Source organism: Physcomitrium patens, chromosome 10, assembly GCF_059467195.1.
Source record: "Physcomitrium patens ecotype Gransden chromosome 10, ASM5946719v1, whole genome shotgun sequence".
NCBI classification, from domain to species: domain Eukaryota; kingdom Viridiplantae; phylum Streptophyta; class Bryopsida; order Funariales; family Funariaceae; genus Physcomitrium; species Physcomitrium patens.
This window is the reverse complement of record NC_143419.1, coordinates 15,910,312-15,922,021: the sequence shown is the minus strand read 5'-3', so window position 1 is coordinate 15,922,021 and position 11,710 is coordinate 15,910,312. Positions and strand designations below refer to the sequence as shown.

Here is an 11,710-nt window from a genome sequence, read left to right as displayed (position 1 = left end):
ATTCCAGGTCAGCAGTGTGCAGCGTTTATACTTATGTAAGATGTCTTCCCAGCTGGCCACGTTCCACGAAATCATTCCCCTTCTGGATACATCCACCTAACTACTCTGCATACGCCTTCACAACAAAGGCTTCGAACGGTCAAGCACACAAAACGTGGAACTTGTGGATTATTGGATATCCACTGCACAGCAAGCATGGACTATTTTTTGGAGAATACACGGAGAGCTCGGGGTCATAGTGCCATATTTTATTTAACACAGGGTTATCCTTAAATCTATAAGTATCACATTGAAAGGCAGATACAGACTAGTGCAAACGTGCGTGACTGTGAAAGCGGGACGGAGATAATCTAGAATAACAGCGACCAGGCGGGAGCAACAAATAAGAGGAGGATGCCCACGGTGTGGCGGACGCCCCTTGTCTCAGCGAATGCACGACGGAAGCCGCCGGCGTGGTTGGTGTGCTGATACAACAAATAAGCCCCAATCACAAGGCACACGATCTCACCAATGAAATGGCCCCTAAAATGGACGATGGCCTTGGGGGCAGTAACAACAAGAAGGATGAAGGCTACGGGCAACTCCAAATCACCTGGACAGGTCATGGATTGATATCAGCAAGGATACGCGCCAACGGCACAATGAGCAAACAATTTACTATATAATTAACACAATCTCACTAGGGTGCGTTAGAGCCTTACCGTGAATCAAATTAGGGAACGATTGCGCGAAAAAGAGGCGGATAACCACGGCAGCGAAGGCAATCCACGCACCGATTCCTCCCCTGAGATGCAAAACTCGCATTGGAAAGGACTCGTAAGAAAAAAACTATGCAACAGCCTCCACAGTTTCGACACTGGCATTCAAAGTTTCCGCAACGGCAGTTTCCGAAAAAAGGTGACGTACCGCAAGAAATCAAACACGACTTCCGGGAGTTGGAGCGCGAGGTATGGTACAAGAAGAGCGGTCAACAAGTTGGTTCTCCAGTTAGTCCTGTCCAAGACCAGCAAATAGCTGCACAGAACAACGATCCCTAACTAGATGAGTAGAAGCACCAACTGCATTCTCTATATCGGAAATGCCTCCTTGACTGCAAAATTCACTGCTAAGATTCAAGTCGCAAACACCCAGACACCTGCTGCTCCATGGCCAACTCAACTAAAGTAGTTATTCTCAACTACCACACTTACGATATGCCTCACATTCAAGCGCCCCCTAAGAGCTCAAAATCTTCTAAGGTGTGGCCGCCATTCGGAACTCTAGTAGTCACAACTCACACCGACAAATCCCGGAGAGAGAGGAGGCAACGAAAAAAACAAACATCATATGAAGAAAAGCAGGAAGAGAAAACTGAAGAAGAAGAGTGAAGACAAGTAGTGTACATAGCAGCAATCACGGCGAGCCACTGCAACAAACCGGTGCTGGAACCAGTGATCCCAGCCGCAGCAGCCAAGTGCATGCCCAAGTTAGAGAGAGCCGCGCCGAGGGCGTGCCAGTCCTGGTCGATCGCCATGGCAGCAGCGCCAGGCTGCGTCACATCAAAAGCGAGCGCGCGCGCCGTCACCATGGTAGTAAGTATGTAATGAACCGTGTGCACGAAACACAGAAAGGCGAATCTGCGATGCGTGCGTGACGAGGTCGCGAGAGGGCTACAAAACTAGAGAACTGGAGAGCAAGCGAGCCAGCGAGCAAGAGCCTGATCGACGAAATGGAGTCGCGCGAAAGTTGTATCACGAGTGCTCTGGGATGCGAGATAGATTCCACCGCTAGCGCCATCGTAGCCGTCCATGTAGTTGGAGTAGCATGATGATGAGATGGCTCGAAATTCCATTCTGATTCTAGCATTGGCTGTTTTTCTACTTTTTTTCTCTTTTTTTTCTTTTTCTTCTGGATGGGAGGTTGTGAACTGCAGCAGAACCCATCTGCCCAAAACACAATTTGGATGTCTTACCAAAGAGTGTGTCACTGACTTTGCAATTGGACATGCACATTCCTGAAGAATGGTCGGATGTGCACTTGCAGTGGAAAGTCCAATTCTTATCCTGATTCTTGCGTTTTCTTATGTCTTGAATAATATATATATATTTATACTCATAATACATATAGACAAAACAATTATTGCATAAGTGAAGTTTGTAAAGATGTTAGATATATTTGTTGAAATCCTATTAAAATAATTTGACACCATAATTTTATTGGATTAAAACATTAAAGTTGGTATGATGGTGTTTTAAGTTTTTTCTTATATGTATATATGTTAGAATGAAAATTATTGGTTAATAAGTTATATTTCATCTCAATAGTGAAATCATTTCACAACTATTTTATTTATTTTTAAAAATTATTTGTTAAACTTTCATTAATTCCCAAAATAAGGATGTTAGAAGAGTAAAAGGTGCTAATAATTTAGAACCAATTTAGAGTTAGAAGAATTATAAGCTAGGTTGGAAAAGTTTAGAGTTGATCACAAAAATTCTCAAACTTTAAAGAAAAAAATAAGACACTTCAAATAAATATTGGATTTATATTAAATTAATTAGCAAGAGTTTTAAAAGAATACACATGATCTTTATATTTTCAAGAAATAAAGATCATAAGAGCAATACAACTATATAAATTCAATTTCTAAATCTAAACCTAAAGATCGAAAATTTGTTAGTGAATTACCAATGTAATTAGGTATTAAGAGCAAACTAATAAAACTTATGTCAACAACCCAAATCTTCAACTATATATATATATATATATATATATATATAATTTATTTGACCAAGATTCAAGACAAATTCCACAATATTAATAAATCAAATTGATTTCTTTCCTATCAAACGTATTTTATATGATTATATAATTATATAATATTATGAATTATATAATTATATAATCATAATATTGCAGCCAAGCAATAGAAAAGTATTTTGATTTGAAATAATTAAAAAATCATCATTGAACTCCCTGATTTTGCATATAAAATAGTGTTGCTCCTATAAAAAGTTATATTGGTGTAGATATCTTATCTTCTTCTTTTTCTCTAATATATATATATATATATATATATATATATATTTCTTTATACCAAACATAATTGGTCTAGCATTTATAGTATCTACATCTGTTTGTAAATCTACTTCACCTACAAGTGTCAATTTCAATTTTTAAATTTTTTTATCTTTATTATCAAAAAATTATTCTATTTTTAAATTCATTTGATATGTGTGTGTGCATATATATATATATATATATATAATTCATATTAATCCTGTATTTCATTCTATTTTTAATACACAAATTAAGAATAAGAGAACTCCTACGAAGATATCTCCTTTTTATTGCATAGACACTCACCCCTCCTCAACACAATGCACCCTTGCATACACAAAGAAATGCTCTTATTTATACTAAAAAGTTTTAAGTCAAAGTTGCAGTGAAAGATTTCTGTGCAATGGCACATGGCATTTTTATTTAATTATTTATTTACCAAATTTTATTTAAATATTTAATTCACTTTAAATATATTATTATTTTTTAAAAATTTTACCCCAAAAATTTTTAGTATAAATAAGCATTTTATTGTGTCTGTGTAGAGGTGTAAAGTATAGAGAAGGGGGCGAATCCATATAATAAAAGGGGGGAGGGGATGTCTGTCAAGTGGTTTTCTAAAATAACTAACGTAGAATTTGAATCAAATTTATGTTAATTATAGATTTAAAATATTTATTGAGATATCTAAAAAAACCTTTAAGAATAAATATTATCTAATAAGTTAATTTTTAGAAGAACAAACTACTTATTGAAAGTCATTTTCTTCCTCCTCTTTTCCTATATCAAAACGTTTCATTGCATATCATTGGTATTAAATTATCTACGTGTATATATATATATATATCAAAACGTTTAATTGCATATCATTGGTATTAAATTATCTACGTGTATATATATATATATATATATGAAGTAAGTTTAAATATATAAATAAGTAAATATAAAAACAAATGGTCACGCAAATTGTATAGGATTACGATCTAAAGTATAAAAAATAAAAATAAAAATAAAAAACGAATTACAATGTACTTGGATTTTGGACTAAGTTAGTAATATAGGCTTTAAAAAAAATCAAGAAAATTTTATGGAAAAATGATAATTACACTGCATAATTATTTTAATTTAATTATTTAATTAATAGTATTTTAGTAATATTTGTTTTTTCTAATTTGTATTTTAGACTTATAACATTATGTTCTTGTTAATGTTGTATGTTTGGCACATTTAATTATGATATGTTTTACTACATAGCATACGTAATTTTTGTTTCTTATTCATAAATTATATATATATATATATATATATATATATACATATTTTTGGGAATTAAGTAAAAAGTCCTAGATTTGATTGTAAATAGAAATTGCGTTATAAAATAATAAAATTATTAAATAAAGTTTTAAAAAATAATTTTACCTTCTCTAGTTTAAATAATATCATAAAAGTCTATAATTTATTAATATAACACATACATAGTTTATCTAAATTTGGTTTATGTATATTTTAATGTTTACACATGAGCCCACATATGTAGTTTTTTTAGTAAATGTTTAAAAAAATATCAAATTATATCTAAAAAATTAAAATCTATATATTATAAATTTGATTAAATTAGATACAACATTTAGACAATCTTTCCAAAAAAGCATGTATCTTGTAGATGGTGTTGACTTAATCCTATAACTTTTTTTCTTTTTCTTTTTCTATTTTTCTTTGAATTTCTTAAGTCTAGATTGGAATGATAGAACAACTATACCACCACAATAATAAAAACTAAATTCGAATTAACCAATGATATAACAACTTGGTTATTAAAGTTAAAGTTTGTGACATAGCTCCTTGTGACAACTTTTATGCTAACAATCAATCATAGCCAATGAAATAAATTCTATTTTTGCAAAAATATTGTACAGATTCCAAATAATTCACTTGTGACTGCATATCTTTTTTCTTGCAAAAGTTTCCAACATGTCTAGTAACCCCAAACATGTTTCTACAGCAAAAAAATATACCCACCAATATTTGCACAAAAAATCTAAACCTTTAAAAGTAATTTCTGTTGAAGAAGAAGCATAACTTAACCTACGAGTTATCTAGATAACATATCACGTTGCCAATTCCTTGCAGCATTGGAAACTCCGCCCCGAATGGAGCTTCTTCCATGAAGTACCACAAAGTTGAAGCTCACTTCGGATTCTGCTTTGGCTGGATTGCAGTGGCACCCACAACTTCGTTTCCTGCGCAGGACGAGGGAATCCAACCAGGTACTATTCAGCTTGAATGGATGCCTCACAACCTCGCTCATGGTGGGGAGAACTGACCGCCCTGTTCACAATTGGATGACAGGAGGAACTTAAAAATGCTGCCAAATCTGCAGAGTTTCTGTTGCCTTATTTTCAGACATATTCGATTTGTGTGATGTCCTATGTTTTAAATTTAAGGTACGTTTTTTATAAATATCCGATCATGGATTGTGTGAGCCACCTCGTCCGGCATCACTTTTAGGTGCAGTCAGGGATGTATTTCACCAGGCCCTTGCTCTGGAGTTGTTTCACTTCGTTGCGTTTCTGTTTTTACCCGAGATTGAGCCAATTATTTACGTGTAGGGATCATTGGAGAGTTGCACATGAAAGTATTTTAGCTGGCTGTGTCAATAGTAGGATAGTGTCTTGCCAAATTTGAAAATTTAAGCTGTAGATGCAAGCGGGAGCAGGTAGATCCTTTCTTTGAGGTGCTCATGGTTGGATGTGGCTGGAAATGATCCCCATCAAGGTCTTACCAGATTATTGCTACAGCCAGTCGACGAAGAAGGGCGTGGCTAATGCGCAGTGACGAGAGTAAATCCTTGCATCTGCTGGGCAACAGTATGAAACTTTCGAGTGCAGAACACTGATGTAGGACATTGCTTCCTCTTAGTCATTGAAATACCGATTCACGTCTCCCGCTGCTTCGTTTTCCTCAGGTTCCTTTCTGTTCAAGGTCTGCAACTTCATCTGTCAGAAAATATGAACCGCAGAGTCAATGTAATTACGAAAAGGTGGTCTTCTTAGGGGACGTCCACAGTTGTGCAGATACACACGATACATCTATTGATGACAGGTGATGAAATGACATATATATTTATTGTAGTAAATGGAAACAGTTTTGGAAAAGTGCTATTTTACGGCTGCCCAAGTGTACGAGAATGAGACTCAACGTAGGATTGCACGTTCACTTCATAGTTTTCGTCCTGAACGTTTCGCACAAGAAACAGTCCTGTCAGACCAAAGACAGTATAGCGGCCACCTTGGTTCTGAGTGGAGCCCTCACTTTCCGATGAAGGATTCTAACTTAGAGGGAGTTCCCTCTTCAAAACTAATCCTCCGACATGCTTGACACTGCATCATGCAATAGCCTTCTCCTGCCGTAAGGTAGTAAGTGTCCTGTCCTAGAATTCTCATTCTTAGAAGAAATGAAGCTGGCATAGACTGCAGATTCCTTCTGTTAACTTGCCGAACTTTATCGTTTCATTGAAGTGGGCAGAATGGCATCGAGGTGCGCGCCATGGATTGTGAATCAGACTCAGATTCTATAGCTTCTCACGGACGAATTGCTTGAGATGCGATGGGAGCGGATGATCTAGTTTTCTATCTTTTATTCATTGGTGTATCAGAATATTTACTTTCTTATCTGGATTATTATTTGTTTGTTGATTTATTTTTTTATAATTTACTTTTTCTTTGAAACATGAGGAATAAATTACTTTGCTAATTAATAGAATATTAGATACATTTAGAAGACCTTGGATAAGGCTCTAGGTTGGAATAGTCAATTATCACCTTTAAAAAGATTATGTAATTGTCTCGGATATACATAGGTACTCTAATAAATACCTATATGATTAGGTAGAAATAGATAAAAGTAGGTTAATTTCATATTATCTTTTAGAAAAGCTTCCTAGAAGCTTTATAGATGTTGCTTTGACTTTATATATATATATATATATATATATATATTTGCAGTTGATTGATAGGTTAGAAACTTGGTTAACAAATTAACTATGTGGCGCATATAGAGAAAACTTGCCTTGCAAGTTAAGATATGTATCATGCAAAGTCAACACGTTTTCGAGGTCTTATAAGACATTGTTAAGTAGCTCTTAGTTAAGAGTATATATGGATGCAAGAGTGAAGCCTTCTTCACTCTTGTCAATGCCTTTCTAGTCCTTAATCTTATTTATAAATTTTTAAGTCCTTTTTTTTGGCAACAACCATTCTAATTCAATAATATATCAAATTTGAGTGACTTTCTAGTACTTTTGAGTATCACAAGAGTGTATTGAGGATTTCTTTCTTTAAGATTCATGTCTTTCACAGTAATTCTTCTGTGATAAAATTACACTAAATATGTTAGTTTTTTTTTCTCTTTGATTTAAATCTTTATGATTTTTTTTTTGTGTATTTTAGATCATTGAGAGATGTTTTTTATATAAGAACAAGCATCTTATATGAATTAGTTTTTTTTAATAATAGATAGGTCTAAATCATATTAATTATTCTGTTTCTTATATAGTACAAGTTTCTTGCTTAAAAATCTTGCCATTTCATTTTTCTTAAATAGTCCAAAAATATACTTCAACAATAAGAGGCAATAGTATTTTTTTTAATGATAATTATATTAATGACATTACTAACTTTCTTCTTTCAAGTATTTAAAAAAATATATTTGTACAAAATAATATAAATTCAAGACAATTTTTTTTTGGCCTCATTTTTATTCTATAAGTTTTAATAGTCTATGCTAGAATGTGAAAATAGTGTCTTTTGTTATTTTTTAAAATTTAGATTTGTAAAGATTGTCTTATGTCTTTGAGTTGTTTCTTATTCTTTTTTACATTATGTTTGATTCAATTGCATTAGTGATCTTACAAATAACTATTGGAATTAAAATCTAATCTATATAAGAGATCAAAAAAGATTAGATGGTGATAGATAATTGATTATAATCTTTGTTGTACTGCCATCCTAATATATAGTATAAAACAAGAAAAGAAAAATGCAAAATATTTATTATCAATAAATATATATATATATATATATATATATGTATGGGTCTTTTTGAAGTGTGGATATTACTTTGCAGATGTAAAGATGCTTTTAGCCTTGGAGTTTTGAATTAAAAAAGACTCACAATCTTTACCACTACACTTGCTTTTAACAAAAAATAAATAAAAAAAATAAAAAAAAATTAATTTGAATTGTTGTGATTTCATAAACTAATCCAATAATGTTTTCTGAACCGCTACAAAATGTTATTATTTTTTAATATAGAAACACTAATTTATCTGCTTAAAATATACAGGACATTATTATTCAGCTTATTATACATATATAAATTAGAGCATATAATTCAAATCATATTTTTCTAATTTTTTTTACATTTATACGGTTTATAAAGAATAGTTTCTACCACCAATACATGGATCAAATTACTTCCTACAAATGTCAATTTCGAAATAATAAATAATTTTAAAAGCAGTGTAAACAAATCAATAAAAATTGTAACACAAAAAACATTTAATTTTGAAAATAGATTACACTTCAGATATTTTCAAATTTTATAAATGGCATATTTCATAAATCTAATTTTAAAAAAATTTAAATGGCAAGTTTATAAAATTAGAGAACGATATAACCTTCTTTTTTAAAGATATCTCTTGATTATGAGCAAAACAATTAAACAATTTCGTACAATATATACACACATACCCACCATCTGAACCATGTGGGAAAAAGGCCACAGACTTCCGAACCTTGGCTTGGCACAGCGCAGCGTTGGAATGGAATGAGCCCAAACGGAGAGTTTTAGGGTTTGGTCCCATTACGGTGGAGGCGATGAGTGAAGCAAGAAGCAGCCACGTCGAGGCAAATGCAACTTTTGTGTGTACAGGAAAAGAGCAAAGTTGATTGATAAAAAGAGGAGGAGTCGACAGGAACTGAAAGGGGATCCCATAATCCCTGCCGTCCAGAGGACACGAGCAATCACGTCACACACATGGATATGTGGCTTTGTTGTTGGGTGTTCGAGCTCCGTTTCGCTTGTTACTTTTGAGGAGGAACTTGTAGGAGTTGACGTCACTCCATACATGTGGATTCTGTTTTCTGGACAATGTCGATACTTTTTATATTATTTTTATAATACGTACATATAAAAATAATATAATGTAAATTTTATATTATTTTTATATACATATAAAATGTTTTTGGGTTCGTTCCAAGGTGATCCGCTTCACCATGAAGAACAGTAGAAGTTCCATGCTTGGGCAGCTGAGACTGTTCGTTTACCAAGCTGAATGAAGCCGCGTCTGAAATCGGGTGAGAGTGATTTGCAGTGGATCCTCGGAATCTACGCTAGCTCAAAACAGTGGATTTCCTTCTTGTGACTTCATTTTGTTATAGAATTGCGTAGATTTTTTTTTCCTTCTCTACATTCTTGTGCTTTATCAACTTGGAAAAAATCAATGTCGATTGTATTTTTTTAATAAAAATAATTGACAATATTACAGTGAAGGTAAAAACTTGTGTATTATATATGTGTTAAAGTTGCTTGTAAACTACATTCCCTATTATTGTATGATATCCGAACTAGTTCCATTAAAATATGGTGTTTTTGTGGTGTGAAATATTTGTTGAAGAAAGTTGCTATCAATGGTTACAGAACAACTTAGGACTTGGGATTGTCTCTACAATCTTGTTTGACAAGCTCTAATGTCTCGATTACAAGAACCTAGACAGAACACATAAATCACTGAACTATATATATATAGTTATAGTTATAGTGATGCTTATTATTATTTTAGGGAATGAAAATTAAACTAAGCACATGCCAAGGACAACAAAAAGGATTTATAGATGAAATAAAGGTAAATTCAAAGACTTGTTGAATTAAATTAGTAGCAACAACAAAGTGGAAGGAAAATATAGCTTTACAATGATATATGTATAAACGATTTGGTGCCATTGTAACTTGCAACTTCACAACTTACATCATTAATTTTTGGCCTTAATGTAAGTTTTTTCTTCTTTTATAACTGTAAAGATTTGTAATTCTTTTATTATATTTTTTTAGTATAAATAATTCAATAGTTGTCAAAAAAAAATTCTATGTATTTGGTGATTTTTAAGGAAGTTTTATTTTTATTTTTATTTTTTTTATTTTTTTCTCATGGACAAAATGATAAATAAAATATAAAATTTTGTAAAATCAACAAACATATATATAATATTCATGTCTATTGTTCAAAAAATATTTTAACGTGAGCAATGTTTTTAATACTATGGATGCATTTGTGAAATATTGGTAATTTTTTGAAGCTATAATAAACACACTGAGCTGTTTAATTTTATCTTTTATAAAATATATGTTACAGAATGGTTGTTTGACAGTACCATCTTAGTTATCTGATAGAAGCAACCACATAAAGGAAATATCATTATTACAAGAGTGATTAGAGAAATAAAATATGCATAATGATATTCAGACCTGTAGCTATTTACTTTAAAGATGAATGTAATGTATATTGGGACATGTTTTGTGCATGAAAATATAAAGATCAACATTCAATATGGAACAAGTGTATATGTTTGAGGATATATATATCAACCAATCACACATTAATTGAGATTAGCATTAAAAAATGAATAAAACTATTTACATACACTTATTTTAAATACAGCTTTTTTCGTTGTTATTAAATAAATAAAACATACAACCATGCTACAAAGAAAAGAAAAGAAAATGAAGTTTCTAAAAACATATTCTAATTTTAAAATATTCATTTAAAAAAATTACATCAAGCACAAAAAGACTTAGAAAACAAAGTATTCTTGAAGAGTGTCATGCATCATTACTGTAGAGGTGACACTGAAACACATCTATAGTAATTAGGGAGTGAATTTTCAATTAAAGGATCGACTATTTACCTCAGCAAAAGAGAGATAAGGTAAACAACCCATATTCAATAATTTAAGCATTTCAACATATTGGCAACAAGAGTAAAAATAGAAGAAAAATATCTCCATACAGGAAAATAGAAATGTAGAGGATTTCAAGTGTTTTTACACGATTTGGCCCCAAAATGGAATTTATGTAAATGTTTTAGCCAAAATTTTTCTTCAAGACATTTCTAACATATAAGTCAACCTAATTCCAATCATAGGCCAACCTAATTCTGATCAATGGTGGGTTTCAAAACTCAGAATCTGATTATTACAAAACAAAGAAGTGTGGCACCTAATTATACTATTATTCCACTCCAACCAATCAACAAGTGCCACCTTTTGATAATTCATGCACATTTATTCTAAATACAATGCATTTTGTTTATTGTTCATTGCTTAACATCATTTTAACCAACCTACTATCTATTTCGGATCAATGTGGATGTCAGACCTTGTTGATAGACTAATGGACCCTATATGTTGGAAACGGGGGAGTGGTTGACAATGAGTCGGCTACCTTCTGCCACCACCTTTTTGTTCCAACATGGAATCAGAAGAATGTAATATATTTCTTATCCTGAATTTGCGAATTTTCGGAACAGCTAACGGAAAATAGAATCAAAAGTGAGGGTGACACTAGTGCCACTAGAAAAGCTCCCAGTTTGCTAAACAGGGGATTGTGGATTAAT

At 32.3% G+C, this 11,710-nt stretch overlaps 1 protein-coding gene across 1 annotated transcript; it reads right to left on the bottom strand.

The window, feature by feature from the left end:
* Window positions 1-227: 227 nt before the first annotated feature.
* Window positions 228-1,686, bottom strand: LOC112287220 (cold-regulated 413 plasma membrane protein 1). Its single transcript, XM_024530012.3, has 4 exons — window positions 1,383-1,686; window positions 907-1,014; window positions 702-784; window positions 228-592 (listed from the first exon to the last, which is right to left on the bottom strand). Exons 1-4 carry the CDS (start codon window positions 1,565-1,567, stop codon window positions 351-353), a joined length of 618 nt encoding a protein of 205 aa, XP_024385780.1. The 5' UTR covers window positions 1,568-1,686; the 3' UTR covers window positions 228-350.
* Between the last annotated feature and the right edge of the window lie 10,024 nt (window positions 1,687-11,710).

What these genes read in the sequence shown, in the direction of transcription:
- LOC112287220 (XM_024530012.3), bottom strand. Translation starts at nt 1,567, where the DNA reads ATGGTGACGGCGCGCGCGCTCGCTTTTGATGTGACGCAGCCTGGCGCT. An exon ending in CTCGCCGTGATTGCTGCTAT is followed by an intron (nt 1,015 to 1,382) that starts GTACACTACTTG and finishes TGTTCTGTGCAG; the next exon opens with CTATTTGCTGGTCTTGGACA. An exon ending in GTTCCCTAATTTGATTCACG is followed by an intron (nt 593 to 701) that starts GTAAGGCTCTAA and finishes TGACCTGTCCAG; the next exon opens with GTGATTTGGAGTTGCCCGTA.